Raw genomic sequence first — 24,445 nt, forward strand, 5'->3', positions numbered from 1 at the left:
ACGAGATGCATTGCTTATTTATAAGTGCTGTTTTCAGACCCAGACACACTGTCACTTTTTGCCTTTGGGTCACAAAATACCATCAAATTTTTTTGCATTATTGCTATAGGTTTATGGAATAGTATCAGCATATGGCCAGGTCAGAAATGAAGGGCTATGGTCAAGTGGAGACATCAGATAATCAGGTCAGAATTAAGGTCAGGGCAAGAATGAAGGGTCAACTACAGATAACAGATGACCAGGTCAGGAATGAAATGCTAAGGTCAGGGCAGGACAGAACAATGATCAAGTACAGATAATATATGACCAGGTCAGAAGTGAACTGTTAAGGTCAGGTCATGACTGAATTAGAAAATATCAGTTGGACAAGTATAATTAAAAGGGCAAAGGTCGCCTAGAGATAGCAGATGTGGCTGCTAACTTAAAACTCTATGTAAAATAGAAAACAATGCCATTGAATATTAGTCTAAAAACCAAGATAACATACTCATGGGTCCTTGAGTGAAAATTGGAATAAAGGTTGCAACATTTAAAATCGGCTCGGTACTTTACAAGGTTACAACCATCCTGCCACCCACTGCAATATTTTTCCTCGGAGTGTACCATGCATGCTGTGCATTTGTATAAGGGCGATAACCATATTACGAGGATCAACATGGTTTTGTTCTGCAACTCCAGGCACCACTCTATATTTTGAACTCTAAGTACACTCGTGAATTGCAATTAATAGACTCAGTGGGGGTGTATAACACACCTTTGTGGATTAAAGCAGAAAATGTTTACGCATTTTGATAGAGCAAAAAGAATATTCACACATATATGTATATATATATATATATATATGTATATGTATATATATATATATATATATATATATATATATATATTAATATATATATATATATATATATTAATATATATATATATATATATATATGTATATGTATATATATATATATATATATATATATATATTAATATATATATATATATATATATGTATATGTATATGTATATATATATATATATATATATATATATATATATATTAATATATATATATATATATATATATATATATATCTATATATACATATTTGAAATTGTATTGAGTTGGAAAATCCAGAACAGTCATCATGCTACTGTAGGCTACAGTGGAACGATGACCTATCATACCGGTTTCAAACCTCTGGACATACTTCCATCAGCATCTATGGCGTAGTTACATATCAAGTGGGAAGCAGGATTCCAAAGATTAAGTACAGTGTTAAATTTAAAATCTTGAACACCTGTACAGCAATGGAAATGTCACCATCACTAAAATTTGTCTTCTTTTTCATTTCTTTTTCTTGTACTATGACATATCAAATCTTACATTCTGCCCAAAATCTTCCATTTTATGCTGGAGTCAACACTTTCTGGACACTTTTTATTGCCACATATGTTAAATCTCACCGTTTCAAGTCGGTTGAAAAGAGAGGGCACTTAACTGTCGCTTAACAATGAGGAGACTGCTCGTTGCAATTCTGGATCTGTACCATAATGTTTGAAACTCATTCGATCATGCCTGGTGGTAATTTGTGGGCTTTTCAGACAAATATGTTACAACTGTTATGTCAGCCAAATGTGCAGTCTTGATATGCACCAAAATATAAGGCGGGCCACTCTCGACTGAAAATAGCACGTCGAGACACAGATACGTACCGAGGAATGGAATTCCTTCGCGATGGTTCCAAATCATAATAATAACAATAAGTTATCATCGGCAAATGTCGATTGAAACTGAGAAATACCTTCACAGAATGCGCAAAATGTGACTTAACAGACTTAATTTGAAATCAAGATTCAAAGACAAGGAAAAAGAAAAAGAAAAAAAAAAGGCAGACGATCGTTCAGTTTCTAGACATCAGCAGATTTACTTAACGATCATCACCGGTTTTACTACACAAACAATAAAATAAAATGACCTGCAGCGAATCGCTTTCATTCAAAATTGCTCTCAGTGCCACTTTCCTTTCTTTGAACTGTTATTACATTGCTCGGATCTATGTAACCTTTGACCTTAACGACACTCTCCGAAAAATGCGACAGCTGGCAATCCCGTTAGGTTGGTCACACTTTCCATTGACGAAGAAATGGCTCCCGGCTAAAGGGTCGCATGTTCTGACCCCCGACACAATACGACCGCAGCATGAAAGGAATAATATAAGGGCTCACCAGTTGATTTTTTGCGATTGGTTTTCCAATCAGGTCTTTTACAACCGATGTCGTTAGTGTGACTGCCAAACTAAAACTTTGCTGACAGACGTCGGGAATGAAAAAAAAAAGGCCAACATTTTTTTGAAGAAAAAAAGTTTTTTTTTTTTTTTTTAGTCATCCTCTACTCCTAAAAGATGCCACAAATCTCCCCAAGGGTGGCCCGGCAGATCATAGTGTCCACGAAAAAACAAACTGACTCACCTTTAACCTATACAGTACTTTTCTTTTCTCCTCCGAATCCAAAATAATTGCTTTTGGCGTCTAAAGGGCCAGATGCAGAAGTCATTAGTGGTCTCTATAAGAACGCTGGTGTCATATCTGGCAAAACCATGAAAGGAAAATAATTTCCATTTTTTTTTTTTTTTCACTCCATTTTATTATATATTTATAATTCATTTTTATGTTATTTTCTCTTTATATATATACTTTTGCCGATACTTGATATGACTTTTGACGAAAGTGCATTTGAACCTGTACACATCTTTCTGTCATAATCCATGAAAAAATACAATATGAACTCATGCAATTCATATCCTATTCAACAAATTCAAGCTTTGATGGGCAACGAAACGTACAGTTTTTTTTTTTATCCCCCATTCTCTATGAGGTAAAATGAGGTTATCAGCTTGTATCACTAGGTACCCATAAGACTTGAAAACAGGCATAAATGCAAACAAAATGAAGCAATATCATAACAAGGATTTTTTACTTTTTGTATTATTCCTTGTTTCCTGTTTGAAATTCTTTTATACTTTCTGGCAAGAGTTGTGTACATGATGAAAAAAAATGAAATTCCTATTCACATTGAAAAGATTTACTAAGAATTTAAAACCTTTATTGATTGTGGAACTACAAGATTGGACAAACATACAACAAATGCTCTGCCTTAGGGTAACTATAAAACTTTACAAAAAATTATGAAAAAGCTCTGTAAAAAAATTCATAGGGGTGCTACTAACCAGAAATCTCTGTTACACTAGACCTTAAAGGTTATTCTGTATTAATTGCCAATCAATGGGTTCTTAAAATTGCTAGGACTTGTCTAAATTGTTTCTTCTTGATGTGCATTACCCCACCATATTAGTCCCAGATCGGTTAATGGGTTTACATGAGACAATCAAGTGTTTGCCTTGGGAGTTGGCGATGAGCTCACTGAATTTTTAACCGAGGTGTTAAAAGTGTAAAACAAATCAATAACTAAACATATATACATTCATTCTGTCTAGCATTCTGTCGGCGTGATGTATCAGAATTAGGCTATTCTCAAAGGCGGTCAATATTAGCCCAAAAAATATGCTAGAAAATCCACTATTGGTCACCCATGTCTGGGAATACTTTGGGATCAAAGCCCTAGGAAAGTACTTTGAAAACTTATAGCAAATTGTTAGCCACCTTATGTTTGGAGCTATACCACTGAAGACTAATGAATTTCTGCTATAATAAGTAATAAACCCTGGTGGGTAGTAACTTCCATGGATGGACTTGGTACTCCATCTGTACATTTTGCAATTGATGAGCATCCAATGTTCGAAAGGTCTCTGTTTTTTTCAAAAACTTTAAAAAATGTTAATTATAGAAAAATGATTTAAACCTGTGCCAATGCATGGAGGACATTTTATTGGACTACTCATTTTGAATGTTAAGTATATTCTGTATCTTATTCACCCTTGGACTCTATCAAAAGGGGCAATTAATTGACATCCCTACTGCTCACTTAATGCTAAAATGCTAATGCTAAAAGAACCATGTAGTCTTTACAGCTCGCACGTACCCACACACCCAACATCCACATGATGACTGCACACGACAGCAATTTTGAATGCAGACTGTCGAACCCTTTTGTTGCAAATTATAAATACTTCTCCATGAGTGCTTGCACTTGTTAGTCAATTTTAGTAGAGAAATACGGCAATATTGCTGCAGACGAGTAGCAAGGAATTTGCGAAGGGAGGGACGAAACTGTAGGCAAACTATCAGAGGCGTAGATACAGCATTGCGAACTATCTAAGCGTAGCGCAACCATGGGTTGGCGCGAAGCGTACAAGAAAATGTTTGGCGAAAATGCCTCCCAGATCGCTGGAAATGGCACTTCCCAGGCCTTGTAAGTTGCATCTTAGCATTTTCTCTTTTGAAATTACTAGCGATATCATTAAAACATACAAAAAAAATATTCTCAAGGGGGGGCTGCTGCCCCCTTTGCCCCCCCCCCTTGGCTACGCGCCTGAAAAGCTGACTGATGCCAGTCTGGAAAACACTACAGGGTTGAGTTTACCGGCACGAAAGCAGAGACGACACACAGAGGTGATGAAACGTTGATCCCTCGGACGTTACATTCTTTGATACGTGCACACTGGTTCGAAAAAACCAAAATTTTCAATGAGCCCACTGTCGAGTCGAGTCAGGTCTCGTTCGGTCGGGCAGAACAAGTGGCTTTCATTTCGCTTAACGTTACATGAATATTAACTTGACCTACTTCTATATAGAGGTCATCTGATCTACTACCTAGTGTAAAGTAACCAAATTAACAAAGGCAACAAATCAAAGTGGCTGTTCTGGGATATTTCCAAGGGAATGCCATGCAAACGGTTCTAAAAAAATCGGTCATCATACATTCTGTAGAATGAAAACCAGAATGCAAAAATGCATTGTGGTTTTTCATTGTGGTTTTGAGGATGTAACATGAACAGTTATTTTCATGAATCTGATGTAATGTATAGTGAGGGTGTATAACATTACTTGATCTAAGTAATACAGTGAAAAGCAGTATGTGACAAACAATATATTCACAATGACACAGGCTGTCCTGAAATGACCATTGACCTCAACGACAGGCTTCTTGTATATGTCATCTGTCCTTGTTGAAATATTGTGTCAAACATGGTTTTCACAATCTGACCCCGGTGAATTCAAACGACCATTGACCTCCACCCACAGTGTTAGGCTTTTTGTACCCAATGTGATACAACTACACACCAAATAAGCGATCTGTGCAAGCTTCCCTTGGGATATTATGTTTAGGAAGGTGCTTTAGTGTAGAAAGACAGGTAAGAGGGGAGTGAAGTAAATGTTTGGCATTTGTTGACTTCAAATGACCTTTGACCTCCACCTAAAACAATATGCTTCTTGCACTCAATGTGGTACTTCTACACACTAAATATGAGGTCTGCCCAAGCTTCCCTTCTTGAGATATCATGTTTACAAGGTGTTCACAATTTGACCCCTGGTGACCCCAAATGACTCTTGACCTCAACAAAAAACAATAAGCTTCTTGTACTCAATGTGTTACTTCTAAAAGCCAAATATGAAATTGGTCCGACCTTCCCTTCTTCAGATATCATGTTTACAAGCTGGGCGTCACAAACGCACACACACCCATACGCCATCATGAATATGCAAAGTAATGATTATCATCGAAACAAAAAAGAGCCCCAAATACTCGTTGTGACAATGCAGTGGTAATTACGAAGGTCTGCCTTACCCACATGATATCTTTTAACTCGTTTTATTTTCATACAGTGCACAAGAGACTTTGCAGGAGGCCCCAAACATATTTTTCTAACTTCAAAAAAACTTACCGCCAAAAATTTGAAGCGATAAAAACTAACGGTTCAACCTTTCTTACACATACTACGGGAGTATACACACCTGATACTGTATTTATAGGCACATTGTCTACATTAATAGAATGTTTATTCATGACAAAAGCACTCACCTAATTTTACCGTTGACCTTACCTTCTTTATACTGCGCAGTCTAGTCTACAATCTTTCTTTTTTTTTTGCTCCAAAATTCAACAACTGTTACAAAACTAATTTTTTTACGTCTTATAAATAATCTTCAAGTTCTGTTTCCTTTCACGAAAAGTACTTTCACATTGTTCAATTGTACCCACATATATCTCAAACACGTTTTTTGAATCAAGAAAGAAAGGAAGGAAGAAAGAAAAGAATGTTTGCGCTATACAACAAGATGAAAAGTGGGTTGGGGTTAACAGCAGGGGAAATCCGTTTCCCCTTTGTTCCCGAGATCCATTGTTCGAGGCAATACCTTGAGAACAATTTAACCGTACGTTTTCTTTAGATCCATATGACGCTGTTTTGGAAGTCAAACCAAACCACTGTCAACCATACGGCTCCTACTCAGCTATCAGCTACATCTACCTGTACGTACTAAAGCAAAACATATCGTACCAAAATATGAGACTGTTCCGATTGCGGTTTACGACAGAAGTCTCGAGTCGCCCCGAGTCCAAGATACTGATCCGGGAACGCCCTCGCTCCACATTTTTCCACTTGGTTTACATCCTTGGGAGGATAGTTGATTAGTGATGTAACGACTTACAAGCAGAATTCATAAATAAATAAAGAGAGGGAAAAAAAAGGTCTTGTCTATAAAACTCGCATGGGCCGAGGCTTTAAGCCTGAAGGAAGCAAACCACATCGGTTTAACCTTGGCCATTATGGGATTTTGTAGGTCTAGTGTAAACCGAGAAAGCATCGGTGACTGTTAATTAGCGGCGGTAAACCACAAGTGTAAGAAACATTGTTTCAAGGCGTGTGCGAGACACCCTTTATTTGCACCAGCGGGGGGCTCCGTTATTTCCTCCTCTACCCTCGTACAAAAGCAAACAGTTGACCGACGTCGACAAAGAACCACTGGAAATGTTACATCTCATCCTATCTTCTGCCTGATTTGGTCGCCTTGTATAGCATGAACGATTCCGATATTATTAGCAGAAAAATATCCCTTGTGTAATTAATCAACTTATTCTTTTACATTGTGCAAAAATGCGAGAAATGTTATTGAAGATCTGACGTTTCATTACGCCGGAGGATTTTGTCACAATATAGACTGGCCCCGAATCGGGTTTTGTTTACGAAACGGGGCACGCAGCTATTATTACATCCGTCATTGGTCACACTTTAGTTGCAGTCTGTTAGTTTATCCCCCTCGTTACAACTCGTCTCTCCTTTTGATGGGATTTTTGTTCTCTTTCTTTCTCTGAATATAAGTGACAGGTTTTGTGGGAATCTTTTCTCGTTTTTGAAAACATTTTGACGACTTTTGCCAGGTTGAGTCTTGCATGCAGAGCAGACTATAGGCCTAGGTGTCATTGCTGTAAAAGCGTTGCAGGGCCGATAAATATGAGAGGTGAAAAGTATGAATTCCATCCCCTTTACCAGAGGAAGTAGAGAGACTTTCAGAGGATTGTTTTGCTCTGACAGGATGCCTGCATGTAAAAGAAGCTGATTAAGTACTTTGTGAGCAAGACTTCGCAAGGCGGCCGACAGATCCATCCAGGAATATTTCTCAATCACAAAGCCCAGCTGTCTTTCTAAACTGAGAATGTCCAACAACATCAAACTAGTTGCCGTTGATCCAAGCAGGCTGAAGAGGACCCGAAGAGGTCCTAAAGGGGATGACAAGAGGTTCAACTTCATGTCACGTCACAATACATCGGACATATATATATGTATTCACAAAGCAAACAAATTGTTTCACTTTGACTCCCTTTTCTTTCAGAACTTGTTCCAGGCGTGTAGCCAAGGGGGGGTAGAAGGGGGCAGCCACCCCCCCTTGAGTATATTTTTTTAATTATTTTATGATATTGCTAGTAATTTCAAAGAGAAAATGCTAAGATGCAACTTACAAGGCTTGGGAAGTGCCATTTCCAGCGATCTGGGAGGCATTTTCAGCCAAAATTGTTCTTTCACTAAGATACGTGATAGGGATTATCCCAATGCTTTTCTCAACTTTATTAGAAAGACAATCAAATTTTTTTTTTTATAAAAGTCATTTAATCCAAAGATTCAAAATGAGATTAATTTTATGGTCGTAATCCAAAAGAATTTTTTCAAAAAAGTCCCAAATAACATTAATCTCAATTAGTCAAACTTTTGTACATGATAGATTGCAGACATGTACAAGTGGTATAAAGGTCAGAAGGCCTGAGGTCTTGATCTTAGCAAGAGCTTTATATTCAGAGGCTGAATGAAAAACAAAAACACAGACTATATGGACATATTTCAAAACAGACCGACAGACAGACTGACAACTAAAATTAGACAATTTCATAGATAGATAGGTAGGTAGAGAGACCCCTGTAATCATAGATGTATGCATGTATTTTAGATCCTCCTGCAAGCAGGAACTCGCGAAGAAGCCTCATTGGCTTATCAAAGCCGCAAGCTGACCGAAGTCAGTCTCTAAGATTCATATTTAACGTCCATGATTATGAATTGTCAATTGTCAACAACTCTGTAACTGGACGACATACATTAATCTTGGAGTGACTCGAACCTGGACCTTATGATTGGAACGTACCGGCGTTAACCACTGAGCTAGATGAAGCAAAAAGCGTCGACGACGGTCACACAATCTAAAGATGCGACCATGAATGGAAATCATTCCAAAGGCATTCACATACTTGAAGTAATTGCTGAAAACTGTCGAAACTTTTGAAGAGTGCTTCTCTGGCATATTGTCTTCAGGATACCAACACCAAATCAATAAAGATTGATAAAAATTAGAAATTTTTTCTATAATATCTATGCTATATTTCCTGAACATTTTCGTTTAATGAACAAAAGGATCCAAGCTACATGTTAACCCATCATTGTCAAAAAGGCCATCTTTAATGCTATGTAATATGCTAGATACAGACTCAAAATGGTCACCTGTAACGACCTGTGAAATCACATCAAGAGCAGACCGCACATCTCTTCACAAACATTAGAAATTGCTTCTATAAAGTCTCTGTCATAATTTCCTGGACTTTATTTTTAATGACCAAATGCTCTGAAATATGCTAGATACAGTCTGAAAATGGTCAAATGTGATGAAAACTTTCCAGTTAGTCTTAAGTACGTCATTCTTCGATATGTCTTACGTAACTGACACATTTTGCGCTACATATGGAGCGCTACATATGGCTAAAATGGCTAAAATCGTGGAGTGTTAACTCAGTGGCTAACGCCGGTGCCTTTCAATCATAAGGTCCCCGGTTCGAGTCACTCCAAGATGAATGTATGTCGTCCAGTTACAGAGTTGTTGACATTTGACAATTCATAATCATGGATGTTAAATATGCATGTAAGAGACTGACTTCGGTCAGCTTGCGGCTTTGATAAGCCAATGAGGCTTCTTCGCGAGTTCCTGCCTGCAGGAGGATCTAAAATACATACATACATATCGTTACTTGATCCCCTCACTCATGTCTTGAAAACTAAGTTGGAGGTGGAATTCAAACATCCCATGATATATATATCAGAAGTTTGAAAACTTTTAGCAATGTTCTTAGAAAAATAACTCAAAGTTGGAAGAGACTATACTGAAGATCTTTAAATTGATTACACCCCACAGTCACTGTCTTAAGATACTGGCTTCCCTCCAACAAACTCCAAGACACATCCAACAGACTACAGTAACTGCCGAATCACAGGTACATATATTGTTTGGTACATATGACACCTCTCCAATGACTGACATCCTAACACGATAAAACAGTTGGAAAAACAATCAGTTTGTTTTCCAAACACAAATGACTAGAGAGAATTATCAAGGCTCTCGGCTCATCAACCGTGTCAGGAACTTGACAGCCCAGAATCTTTCATCTGTCTGGGAAGGACAATTGAATGTGATGGCAGAATGAGGATCGTCCTTTGTGAGGCAATGCGGCTGAAATCGGATAGTCTTCGAAATGATGCAGAACTTTTCCATCTCAGATAGACCAAATGATAGCTAGAATCAATGATTTTTTTTCTTTTTTTTTGAGGTTGTGTGTGTTCTAGCAAAATCTGCCATTCTAATCGACACCGTATTAACGCCTATGAAATAAAAAAAATTAATAAATAATTTTTTTTTTTTAAAGAGCAGGATGAAAACCTTATACTTTACAATAACTTTCAAAGTTCTTGGCAGTTCATGAATAAGTAAAAGTTAGTGACAACATGAATGAAATTCCAGTAGAAGGATATACTGTACAATAAACATACCTATACATACTGTACATGATTTGCTATAGGTGGCAACGGATTTGTTCGCTAAGCAAAAAAAAGAAAAAAGACCAAACGAAGAATACTAAAGTATGAAGAAGCATAGAACAATGATGTCATTTATTCTTCATTTTTATCTTCACTGTCGGATTAATTTACCCTTGTAGGCTACTAAATCGTTAAACTTTAACCCTATCACAATTTTCATAATTAGTAAAATACTACCGACGTTTCAAGAAACTTAGAAGTAAGATGAAGTCGGGTGATACAGAACTATCAGGAAAGAAGTAATTTGAAAAAGACCTAGCAATTTTTAGGATGATAACATTTGGGACAAATACTGACCACCTTCTCAAAGAATTTGTTTCTCTGACATATTACATTCATATTAATCCCTTAACATAAAAAAAAAAAAATGCTAATAAAATAAGTTTTTTTTTTTCAAACTTCATTATGGAAGTTTGGTATTGTATAAGCATTGAAAAATATCTCAGAGAGAAAAAATGAACTGAAGTGCTCATCTATGGCAAACTGTCTGTTTAGGTTTCAAAGATAAAAATGATAAAAAACAAATATTCTGACAATTCACCAGGCCCTCTAAGTTTGATACATTTAAAAGAATTATATAAGTAAATTTAAAAAAGACTTTACTCAGATATATCATAGCTCACGTTGCAAGATTGAAACCAGTTCAGTGGTAATTTTTCCGCCCTAGTTTTATATGCTGCTTTTCTTAAAAATTCTTTTTGTCAATTTCGATAAGTCATACTGTAGTACAACCATTGACTCCATCGCTCTACTTTCCCGGTCCATGTCAATAGCTATTAAGTCTAAGACAAGAAGTCGATATTACTCTAAAAGTAAAACTCATTCTTGTAAATGCAATGTACTACTTTTGAAGACATCTACCCCCTTCTGAGCTAAAGGCACCGCTTTTAATAGGCACGGACTCAATCTATTTACGATTTTAAACGATACCAACGTAGCGGTAGTTAAGGTTCCAATATTAAAATTCATTGCTTAAATATGAAACAAATAAAGAAATTGAACAATTCAATTTTACAAACTAAATAAGAAAAAAAAGAAATAGCTCACCACACTAATCAACGTTTTTGAAGCTATAATGTCTGTGTTTGAACTGTGCTATATAATGGATCAATTCTTTCATCAAATTGGATAAAATAAGTAACATTTTAATCCTAATGACTCAATCGTGAGGTCATGCGAAACAAAATAAAATTTCCTGATCCGTGGTGATGCAAATGGTCGTTTGCTTGAAATTACCTGATTGACTCTACCGCTGTCCCCCCCTCCCCCCCCCCGCCGACATATTAAAGTGTACCATAATTCCTTTCGGAAATCTTGGCTTGAACTACTTCAACGGTCGGAACAAAAAAGTAGACAGAATTTTGTGAGTTAAAGTAACATCAATGGACTGATTGATTAGTATACTTACATAAAAATTATCATAAAGAGAAGTTCAAAGCTTATCGAAGCAAGCTAATATATAACTATAGATCGCAGACACTGTATGTGAGCCCAGTATACAATTGTTCCTTCTTCTGTCAAACTAAAAAGAACCCTATGATGGCGCTTTCATTTCAAAGACCACCCCCTAGCGTGTCCCTCTGACTGCCTAGATTAACCGAGTGTGCAAAACCTTTGGTGAGCATTATTAATGCCAATAACAAGAGGCAATTACATCCGCACAAAACATGTAATCAAGCACCTGTTCCAGAGCAGATGACATGTATCAAGTTTGATTCACACTTTTCCTCTCCCTCCCTCCCTCCCCACCTCCCTTCCCCCCAACCCCCCATCGACATCGCACCATGTGAAACAATTCTTTCATTCTGAGGAGCACCTGAGGAGTGTACAATTTATCAAACTTCTCCAGTTGCCTGCGATGGACAGCTTGGAAGTTCCATCTTTCCCTGTCAAGACGCCCTTAATAGTTAAACACACACACAACAACACGGACAAACAGACACATTCGGAAGAGTCTACTGAAGCAGTGCAACTATTTCAACATCCAATACTGATACTTGGTTGGCAGTTGAAACTGCAAATTCAAACAAACATCATATTCAATCCAAAATACAAATTGTAATTGCTCAAACAAATGAGATGCCAAATTGAGTTTTGCATCTCAGGGATACTAATTTGTGAGTACAAATTACAGAATAACTTTGAATCAATCTTTTTGTTTTTACTTTTTCTTTATTCTTTTTTTATATTTGCAGGACTTGTTTTCACTTAGTTTTATTTATGATATATTAATCATATGGAAAAAGCAAATTGATAATGCATGACTTTTGCTTCAGTGTTTGAAGTGAAACGTATAGCTACATATCGATGCTAAGGCTCTCCATATTATTACAGGAATATTAGTAAATTTATCACATACCATCAAAATATTCACCAGGATCACTGCCAAAACGCTACCCTGACAATACTGAAATATCCCGTGATGATTTGGAGCAAAGATGAATAAACGACCAATTAACCTAAGTGAGTTTGTTTCTAAGTGGATAAAGCTACTCATGAAATAATGGCTATAAAAATTCAAACCTGACATGGGTCCTGTCTGTATAAATCGCCCACTCACCCCAGCCTTCCTCTCCATCATTCCCCTATCTCAACCCTTCCCATTCCCCCACCCCCCCCACAGCTTAGAGAAGGTAAACCACAAATTGATCAATCCCTGATTGATCAATGCTTAATACTGTTCCTCTCCATGCCAACGAGTACACAGATTTGCGTAGGAATTTCGTTAATATTACTAATTCATTACTGTCTCATCGTAGCTGTCAATTCATGGAATCGATCATCTGTAAATTATTGGACATTTATAAAGTAATACACGGACTGGATCTAGTTCTACTAGTAACATCACTCAAGTCAATTTGGATTCTTCATTTCACATCTGTTACATCCCAGCATGACATCCATGTTATTACAACGCACTTTGTTGGAATTTTTCTCTCCGCTTCACACAAACTAATCCGGAGCTTCACATAGATTTTTGGGGTTTTTTTCTTCCACATTTCTTTAGCCAAGGCAATGGATGGTTGGTCATAGATGTGTCTATTGCATTTTTGGGACAAAATCGGGTGGGGGGGGGGGGGGGGTTGACTGGTATGAACTCTTTTTCTTTCTTCACCCAGAATAACCTTTTCATTGATCCCATCGACTCTTGGTGATGGATATAGCCTTACATTTTATTCTCGGCTTTCATGACTTTGCCTTCGTTAAACTCCAATTATGCATGCCGAACTCCATAGTGCCCTGCATTCAACGTATATATACATATATATATATGTACTGCAGGTCACATGCACCCCTGTGGAGGCTCACAGCTGTATGAGTCGTTCACTGGAGTTGTTCTGTCACCGTCAGGAACCCCTGAGTGGTTGACTTTTGTTGCAAAGATGTAGGTCAGGTTCAAACCTGCTAAGTTATTCACAGCCAATCAGATACTACATATACATATATATATGTAAATATATATATATATGTTTATATATAGATGTATATGTATATATATATATATATATATATATTATATATATATAAATATATATATTTTATATACATATATATGCCCATGCTCAAACATCAATGAGAGATATTTCCTTGCTTTATTGTGTAACCTTGTACTTCCCTGTGGTAAAATATGATCCATGCCTATTGGCAAAATAGACAGTTCTCAGTGGGTCAAGGTCATGGCACATATTTTTCATGCAACTTGAAACTTTCATGAAACTTGACAGACTCCCCCCCCCCCCCACCAACTATCCCACTATATAACAAGTAAGTACAATAGTATTTTTACATATTCATTGGAGAACATCATTCAGACAGCAATTTCTTCATAGAATTTGTTATGGTACTTCAGATCAACCTTGTACTCAGATGTAAAGTTTGTAAACATCACAAGACTAATATGCCCATGGCCTTTCCTAGGTGTATATAAGTCCATATGCTTCAGGATTGTCCTTAAAAGGAATTTACTCACAGAGGTCTACAAGTCCATATGCTTCCTGTCCTATACAGGAATTTACTCACAGAGGTCTGCAAGTCCATATGCTTCCTGTCCTGTACAGGAATTTACCCACAGAGGTATACAAGTCCATATGCTTCTTGTCCTGTACAGGAATTTACCCACAGAGGTATACAAGTCCATATGCTTCCTGCCCTGTACAGGAATTTACTCACAGAGGTATGCAAGTCCATATGCTTCCTGTCCTGTACAGGAATTTACCCACAGAGGTATGCAAGTCCATATGCTTCCTGTCCTGTACAGGAATTTACCCACAGAGGTATACAAGTCCATATGCTTCCTGTCATGTATAGGAATTTACCCACAGAGGTATACAAGTCCATATGCTTCCTGTCATGTATAGGAATTTACCCACAGAGGTATAAAAGTCCATGTGCTTCCTGTGCTGTACAGGAATTTACCCACAGAGGTCTACAAGTCCATATGCTTCCTGTCATGTACAGGAATTTACTCACAGAGGTATACAAGTCCACATGTCCTGTACAGGAATTTACTCTTAGAGGTCTACAAGTCCATATGCTTCCTGTGCTGGAATTTACTCACAGAGGTCTCCATATGCTTCCTGTCCTGTACTACAGGAATTTACTCACAAAGGTCTACTAGTCCATATGCTTCCTTCCTGTCCAGAAAGCTCATCAGCCCCTGAAGAAGATCCTGCTAGGATCGAAACGTCAGGCCAACTTACTTTTACACATTCTCTTACACAGGCTCTTCAGTGGATAAGCAGTTTACTAACAGTTTTTGTTTTATTTTAACTTAAAACCCAGCAACCAATATATTATGACAGCATCAAATTAAAATCTACTTACCACTGGTCTCCACAATAGAGGAGGCTGAACATCGTCACTGACCTGAGGACAAGGATATTAAATCATTTTAGTTTAGGGGTGGGGGGGGTATAGGTCTTTTAGGTAAGGGGCTTTATTAACATGCCCATATCCTTTATACATGTTATCTTTATATTTGGTGGGCTTCTTGTACAAGCTATGGCTTCCAAGCCCTTCCACCATTTTCTCTCCATAATTTCCATTATTTTTCTTTTATATGATTTACGATTTTCTTTGCATGGTATTGTCTTCACCGTCTTATTATTTTATAAACATTGTGAGGAAATGGAAAAAATAAATGAAATGAAATTTGCAAAGTTTAAAACATGAAAACAAATGTACTTGTTGTTTTATAACCCTTTAAATATTCCAAAGCAACTTTCTATTATTTAACATGCAATATATGCGGGTGCGAGGCATCGGCTGCATTTCTCTCTGCGGTACAACATGCCATATGGCCGACACGAAATTAGGCTCCCCTAGTGTGTTTGTTAACTTTCTTGGAAAATAGATTTGAGTGTTTCAAGGTTAAAAATTGTAGAGACTGAAGATTAGTCCAGAATGAGAGTTGCAAATCCGAACAAGTCGCAGATTCACCCTTTTCGACTCACGACTAACGTGACGAGCTCGTCTAGCAGAAACTCTGGTTGCGAGATTGCAGTTTACGCAGACACTATATGTTCCTTGATGTTAAGAACAGAGCTTGATCGGATTTATTGAGAGTAGGGATGTCTGAGGGTAGGAGATGATCAGTATTAACTAAGAGAAGCTTGCTATATCCACGGCTTCCATGAGCCAATAGACTGTTAATTATATAAACTGAACAAGATTAAAAAAATTCGAAAAGATAAATAAAATCATATGAAATAAAATCATATAAAATTTATGTCACTATTGTTGTGGTGAATGAGAAAGTTGACTGCTTTGTTGTTATTTACATTCCTCTGTTTTGCTATAAGATAATATGTCACAATTGCCTTTCTTCTTTATTTTGTTGTTGCTGATTGAATGCTGTATTTCTACTGAATCTGTTCTTAAGAATGTCACCCTCTGCTGGGAGGGATAAATTTTGCTAGTTGAACTTTCAGGGATTAAATTATCTGTTTAGGTTGTAGTGGCAAAAAGGAGATTTGTTAAAACTGACATCTAGTAATGGCCTGTGTACTAAATATATCAGGACTAATTTCTTTAGATGTCCAAGTGATATGCCAATGTAGCCTGCACTGTCTATATAAACATATCAGAGTTTTACTGCGGTTGAAGTGTTACATCACTTCACCATGATACATGAAACAAAAATTTACTAAGATCTGTAGACTCAATGCACTACAATTAATTAAGCAGACCTTTGCCCTTTAAAGAAAATACGTTTCTTATAATAGTTAATCGTAATCATAATCATAATTATTAATCATAATGGTGGAGTGTTAACTCAGTGGTTACGCCGGTGCCTTCCAATCATAAGGTCTTTGGTTAGAGTCACTCTAAGATTAATGTTTGTCGTCCAGTTACAGAGTTGTTGACAATTGACAATTCATAATCATGGACGTTAAATATGAATGTAAGAGACTGACTTCGGTCAGCTTGCGGCTTTGATAAGCCAATGAGGCTTCTTCACGAGTTCCTGCTTGCAGGAGGATCTAAAATACATACATACATTGAGAACCATTGGATCAAATTACCAAGATGAAATACATCCAAGCTTGATCTCTCAAGTTGATGATACATTTACAGAGTTTCAGGGTTTGAATTCTGTTGACCTCAAATGACCTTTGACCTCCACAGAAAACAATAGGGTCCTTGCAGTAACCTAGGTGGATACATTCAAAGTATTCAATTAAATCACACATGATGTCTTTTTGATGGTATTATCCAAACAAGGTGTCACACACACACACACAAGTCAAATGTTCTTCTTGTGTTTACAATGTCACCCCACCATGTCCCAATGTCTCCAAAGCTCAATTTGTCACGACACATGTTCACTATAAGTCAGTATACCTACAGCCAATTATAGCCAATTATGGCAGATAATAGCCTACTATACCCATAGGAAATGTTACAAGATCTTAACCTAACTTTGATATGCATCATGACGGTCAAATTAAAGTGACCAGTCGCCATCAGATTCCCACTTTGGAAACTAAGAAAATACCTCGTCGCAATATCTCACCGTCTCTCGCCATCACATGATTAAAGTTGGAGTGACCCTCGGCAAAGTAATCGATGGGAGCTGTGGGTGGGTTGGGGCGGGGGCGGGGGGTCAGTGGGATTAGATTAATTGTAAAATCTAGTTTGTATTTGAAAATTAAACCAGGGTGTCTATAGACTTGGTTCACTAATATTAAACCCATTTTCAATAATCCTCAGCTTCTCAAGTCAATTCACAAACTTTTTCATCCAATTGATCGATGTACAGAACCACACAGAAGATGAAGAAAGAAAGAAAGAAAGACAGAAGAAAATAAAAAAACATTCCTTGAAGTATTTGAAGGGGTTACATTCAGGGCTAAATATCCAACTGTTCCTAGATTGAGGTGCTGCTCAACCCAGACCTAGATAAATACCTTGCCTCTCAGTCCGATGTACCGAATTATCGGCCCATAATACAGGACAAAAGAAGCAGGTCACATACTACAAAAAAACACAAAAACAACATTGACAACCTCTTAATGCATAACACGCTGTACAGACATTTCATGGTTTTATCATTTTAAAATTGAAAGTGTAATTGAGAGCAAAAAAACGAGGCAACTGAGTTTAAGAGCTACTGCTCACAGTGGGGGCTTCAATTATGGTCGCAGCACAAAACGCCAGTTCACTGGATGTAACGTTTAACCATTCCCCTTTTCTATTCTTTCGTTATACAATTTAATTTCACATATTTCACAGAAAGGTTGACAGACAGAGGGAAAGGGAGTTACTGTACAGCAAGCTATGCTCTTTCGGAAGACGTGCTAACCCATTTTTTTTTTTTTTGGGACGTGTTCTACATGTTGAACATGTTCAAAGGCTGCTGCCCTCTCAACAGATGAAAAAAACACCTATGGGGACTTTTTTTTATAGGTTTGAAGATCCATCAAGAGTTCAAGACTGGCCTAATATATGCTAGATTTTCAAGTAATGGTCACTCATGAATGATAGAACTTCAACAAGCAATTTACTGTCATTCTCAGTATGAATTTCCCCATCGAAACATGTTAACTGCCGAATTTAACTCAACGCAATGTATCAGAATATTTTTAGTGCAGGTATAAAATGGCCACCAGGAAAAGGAACTTTTAGTTTTTCAAAAGCTGATATATATATATATATATATATATATGTATATATATATATATATATATATATATATACATATACATATATATATATATATTTATATTTATATTTATATATATATAGGGCGCTTGTCACCTGCATTGATCAATACTAGTTGTTTTGGTGACTATATATATATATAGGCCACCAATTTATCAAGTTTACAGACAAAGTATTACCATATACAAAGCTAGCAGGTGTGAGTTCTATTCTGATCACACCCATATCCAGAAGATTAACTCTGCCAGGATGTCATGGAATCAATCCAAGTTCCCTGTACTTCCCGGTCAATCACCTTCCGAGCTCCTCTCCCGTTCCTCACCATCAGATGAATGGGATTCTAAACTGAGGGTCGAGAGATTGAGAGGTTAAAAGAGAGATATTTAAATTTGTCGTATTTAACTGCACCGGGCCAAAAACAGATACATCAACCAAACGACTGAAAAACATTTATGCAATTGTTACAAAAGCAAAATAAGCGCAGCAAGCAAAGAGCAATAGAAAAGTCACATGTAAAGAGAGCAATAAAAAACCCATCAATTGGGAAAAGTGAGTCAAGGTCGTCCTGGGGAAGTAAAAGAAAAGTTGGGAACGATGCTGCATGGGGGGGGGGGGGGGGATATGAACCTTTGTGTAACCATTCTATTCCTCCTTTATATATCTCAATGCAGAATTTTAAATAAAGATTGGAAATGATATGTTTGCCTGTGGGCAGCTTGATCTCAAGACCTCTGCAAGAATAGGCAAACAAACTCCGCCACAACCCTTTGTTCTCTCCTTCTGTGAGGATGAAAAGAGAGGTCAGCGTAGAACCCTTTCATGTCCCACAAAACGGGGGGAGGAATGCAGGGCATCTACCAAAGAGGTGACGGTGACAAATAGACACCGTTGGCACAACGAGGCAGAAACTGATTTGATTACTACTAGTAGAGGTAAGCATTAATGCTTTTGTCAAGAAAGGTTAGCGATGACTCTCTTTAGAATTATGGGGAAGAGAACAGGGGATGAGCGGTGGTCCCGCTGAGGCCCAACGTAACAGGCTCAGCATCCAATTTCAACGGACAATACAGCCAGAGAGCGATGTCATTTGAAAGGAGTTCAGCATGTCCGCAGGAGAATTCAGGGCAAAATCCTATTCACAATGATCGGATGACAAGAAGAGCAGGAGAGGTTCAAGAACGAAGCCTTTTTCTTTCGATGGGAGTTTACAGCGGGGGGGGGGGGAGGACACTGAAATCACGGTGACCTCCTACTGTACTGGCTGGCAGAAAACTAGGACTTTCTAAACCAAACAACCCAAGTGGTTGAGTGGATGAGTGGAGGTAAAACAGGCTGTGGGCAAATATTGGGGAAAACTGACACTAGATGAACCTTAGGGAAAGTACCATACAGTATCACAAACAGTTTGGGTGGCACCATGAGTTTGTGTTTACGATAGCACCGGTGCATGAGGGTGGGGTGAGGTGGGTGAAGTGGGAGGAAAGATGGAAACGAAAGATCAACCTGAAGGCATATGCAAAGGCAAGTGTAGATCTGAACCAAATGGTTTACAGACATTTTGGTTTCGAAAATTGTAAAAAGTGAACAACACTAAAACAATGATTAACTGTCAGGCTGGAGCAATATCAGCAATCTTTTTTTTTCTTTTTCGAGTTATGTCATGACAGAGTTGTGTGACGGACTAGTTTTAATAGGGAAGAAGCTTCCCTTGTGTGTCTGCATTTTAGATTTGCAGATTCCTCATCATAATTAAGATTTTAAGATTATTATATAACAATATATATAAGATAACAATTAAGATTCCAAATTTGAGTTAAAATGTTGAATTGGAAGCCACCCGACGTGTAAGTTGTAATCCATAAGCCCTTGCGGGTTTCTCCCACATTTATGGTCGCTTAAGCAACTGCTGATTATTATATATTATTATTATATGATATAATTGGACGGACTGTGAAATGTTTAAACAGTGTAGGATAAACAAAGATCTAAAACAGAAGACTCTTTGCTCAAACTAGCGTCCTTGAGCATCCTCACAGGATATTTTATTTGAAGCATTCATACTTTTCCTCATTGAGGTGATATGTGTCTCAACTCTCCATTCCCTTTCAAACCTGATATTCACAACTCCCCAAACATTAATATGAAATTATCCCATTTTTGCTCTCTGATGTTTTTTTTCTTGATTTTAGATCAGCTGTAAACATGCTTCTATAGTTGTTTTAATACACAGCACATATATATATATATATATATATATATATATATGTATATATATATATATATATATATATATATATATATATTAGAACCTCTCTCTTTGGAAGGATTTTGTAAAATTGAAAAGAAGAAAACTTTCCCCATCTATCCATCTAACCATCCACTAATAAGTGTGGTGCTCAAAACAGAAGCAATTCATAAACTGCAGAAACTCATACAACTTCTTTTAAAAATTTTCGGTCATCAGTTCATACGAGCTCCTGTCCTTGAGATGTTAACTCTCCCTAGTATGTCGTGACAATAATGTGCGTCGCATGGATGGGTACGTGTCCCAGCCAAAGTAGGACGCGATGAACTTCCTGGAATCACAGAAGTTGGTAACCTACCACCCGGCGGACTGTTTTTATTAAATGAAGCATTCTGGGGTCCTGTATACTGCCATCAATGCTTTTATTCAAACTTTGCTTAAAAGAAAAAAAAGAGCTAGGGACAAAACTACCCCTGGAAAGCTGAAAGATGTTTCTAAATATAACATGAGGAGAACACATACTGCTTCTCATGACCTCAAGTATACCATGTTGTCATGGTGAAGAAGTCAATTCTCTCTGTCCCCTTTCACGAGCAATTTAACAACCCGTCCTGTCAAAGGCACCCAGAACCCCAAAACCCCGCTGCGCAGCGCATGCAACAAATACATGAGAGTCAAATCTCATTGAAGATGAGAGAGAATGTTGGACATTGCTGTGTCAATGTAGGTACCCATTAATTCACCAATCAAGGCAACATTCAGAAATCGCTGATGGCAGTTGACGCTTCGCAGCGCTGTACCACCGGTTCACCGTTCCAAAGTAAATGCAGCCAACATTTTTTTTTTTTTTTTTTTTTTGGAAACAAAATGCTCAAAAGTTTACATATAAGTTAAAAGCTCAGCTTTAAAATCCTATCCTCTCTAAAGTTATTCACAACAGAAATGGATAAAAAAAATAATAATAAAAACTAAAGTATCCAGTGACCAGATATTGATATGCAAACATAATCAACAAACAATAAACTAATGTTACATTAACGTGTCATACAATACAAGTTACAGTAATTTACAAAAGGGGGAGGCCATTCTCGTCAAGAAGCCCGAGTGTGAATTTAATGTCATCTAACACCTCAATGGAACCTTAGGCTCTGAAAAATGATACGCACATCTAACTGTACTCTCTGTGGTTTTAGGGAGAGGCATGCCAACTCCCTTAAGGCAGTCACCTCCCAATTTGGAAAGGGTTATGTGATGAGAAAAATATAAAATCAATTTACTCTTTCCTTTTTCTTTTTCCATTTTTTTCTTGTTTTTTTTTTGGTGATGGAAAATGTAATTTTCTAATTGTGGTAAGGTAAATGCAATTGCCAAAGCCAAAAACCACACATTATAATCTGCAAGATAAGAAACTGTTATTTATAAACAACAGGTGACAATATTGCTGTACTCTCATGAGATACAGCATCCATGCAGTTACTAATTCAAAGTTGACTGACTTTTGTCTCTCAATAAAAGTGCTGTTTGGCATTTAATTGATTTAAAATATGACTACCTAGGCACAAACTTAAATTTGATACGTTAATTGTAGACCTTATCATTCTTGGTAACATTCCAACGTTTACTTTTGACATTCATGCATTGAAGTGACTGGACTACTGAGTTTAGCACAAAGATCACGATGTCATTCTCTCAGAAGCCACACGAAAATGAATAAAACATGAGACTTAATGTAATCTCAAGTAATATTAAACTTAACTTTGCATTGCAAATTTATTGAGTACAAAATGGTGCGATGTTGAATGTATACAAAGGTGCTCAGCTGTTATTGTTTGAAATTTACAAAACAGGTTCCGGGAGAAAAATGCTATGCAAAATGGGCAAATTGCTATGCAAGTGCAAAACTGTATAGCAAATTTTGTATACACAGGAACCATAGTATTTTACAAAGTTGAGGGCCTTTAAAGCTGCTACGCAAAGTTATTCGCAAGTTGAAATTTCATATTGAATTATTAGTGCAACCTCTGGATATGGCTTTAATCTACCATTGGAACAAACAAAATAGAAAATATAAGAACACCTCTCAATATGAAAGGCTTTCAATAGACTTTTTTGGACTTTTTTATATTGGTAACGTAAGAGGCAAGGCGTGGTCCGTCTGTTAAATAAAACGGAGGCAACAAAACAGGTCTGTATGACGTAAGAGCCTTAAACATAATCGCACCCTGCTTTTAAATGAGCCAAAGAGAGATAACAAGCAACAAAGCCAAGCAACAGATGATTGCTAAATCATAACCATAATCGTAATAACAATCATAGCAAAGAAACACATGATTTCATAGTAATTTTCACCAGCTACGCATGCCGATGCTTAACTTATTTAGCATTTCATTGGCATGATAAAGAAAAAAAATCTTTCACAGTGCCACTAACTTAGCATTCTTTATTTTCAAAAATAACTAATAATTAGCTGTTTTGGTGTGCACATCCTCATCCATCTAGCCTTTTTAACAAGTATTCCAACTCACACCTTCCCCCCTCCCCCCCCCCCCCAAAAAAAACCCTATGGGAACCCTACCTATGATCACACATGATCACTGATCATAGGTAAATCAAAATGCAAAAAGAAAACAACGCATATTGGAAAATCTGCATATTTTTAAACAAATTTCACAGAAAAAATGATAAACAAATCACTTTTTTTCAAAACAATGTTCAACACATGTATGTGAAAATGTGTGGAAACCTGTGGATTTTGACAAAGAATGAAATTTATCTGAGTGTAATGGTCCACATCACTGTTTATGCAGATGCTTTATATATCAATTTCTGAGTTTGTTGCCATAAAAAAAAAATCAAATGCGACATATTTAGTGAAGAAAAAAAAAAACAACAACATGGCGATCCTGAGCTGTATTCTTGCCAAATCTGAAAGCATACATGACCAAACACATTATTCATGTTCAATGACCATTCAGGAAACTTGGATGACATGAACTATTTTAAGAAACGACGCAAGACATTTTGGCACCTCCTTTATATATTTCATCACACCGCCCACCGTCGTCGGCTAAACCCTTTTTGTGTTCTCCCGCCTTGCATCGGTCCAATGGTAAACCTCTATGTTCGATAATTGGATTTTATGTTCATGTGTGGTATATCGTAGCTATTCCATGCACAGGCCAACTTTTCTTGGAAATGATATTAGTCCCACTATGCCCTCCGATCTTTGATGGAAACCAAACTGTAGGCTCTGTATTCCATCTGTAGAGTACATGAATCTCAACATTTGGTAGACGCGACTACTGTATGTAGATTTGGGTTACAAGTGACGGAATGACCTAAAAAAGAGATGTTTACAAAATTAGACAGCTACCACAGAATGCCTGGGCTGATGTTATGAGGAGTAGCTTAACCGGTTCTAATGTAAGTCAAATAATAAAAAGTTAGCAAATGAATTTTGGAAGGACTACTGCACTTCGCAAATATCAACAACGCAAGAGGAAATTTTACTTGAAACCTGAATATCCCTTAAGAGGTGAACATGATACAGAAGCCCTTGGGGACCATGACCATGTTAACCTATCACTTAACCTGACCATTCCAGTCGCATGTTCACGGTATGATGGTTTACCATACAGTAAAACCAAGATGAGGGATCATATAGTGTCCAACCCTCACATCTTCCCTGTTCCACATCCCACCCCAATTGATTAAATATATATGTGAGTTGCATGTT

The 24,445-nt window shown here is 37.2% G+C and overlaps 1 protein-coding gene across 4 annotated transcripts in view; it reads right to left on the reverse strand.

Annotated features, from left to right (window-relative positions):
• Positions 1-24,445, reverse strand: part of LOC139975226 (uncharacterized) — an 89,083-nt gene that overhangs the window by 31,020 nt on the left and 33,618 nt on the right. For all 4 annotated transcript variants that reach the window (XM_071982966.1, XM_071982964.1, XM_071982965.1 and 1 more), the window contains 2 exons: positions 18,644-18,809; positions 15,126-15,167 (listed from right to left, as the gene is read on the reverse strand). In XM_071982966.1, the coding sequence (XP_071839067.1) occupies positions 15,126-15,167; positions 18,644-18,646 (45 nt within the window). In that variant the 5' untranslated portion in view covers positions 18,647-18,809. The remainder of the gene's footprint in view (positions 1-15,125; positions 15,168-18,643; positions 18,810-24,445) is intronic.

Source organism: Apostichopus japonicus, chromosome 10, assembly GCF_037975245.1.
Source record: "Apostichopus japonicus isolate 1M-3 chromosome 10, ASM3797524v1, whole genome shotgun sequence".
Lineage (NCBI taxonomy): Eukaryota > Metazoa > Echinodermata > Holothuroidea > Aspidochirotida > Stichopodidae > Apostichopus > Apostichopus japonicus.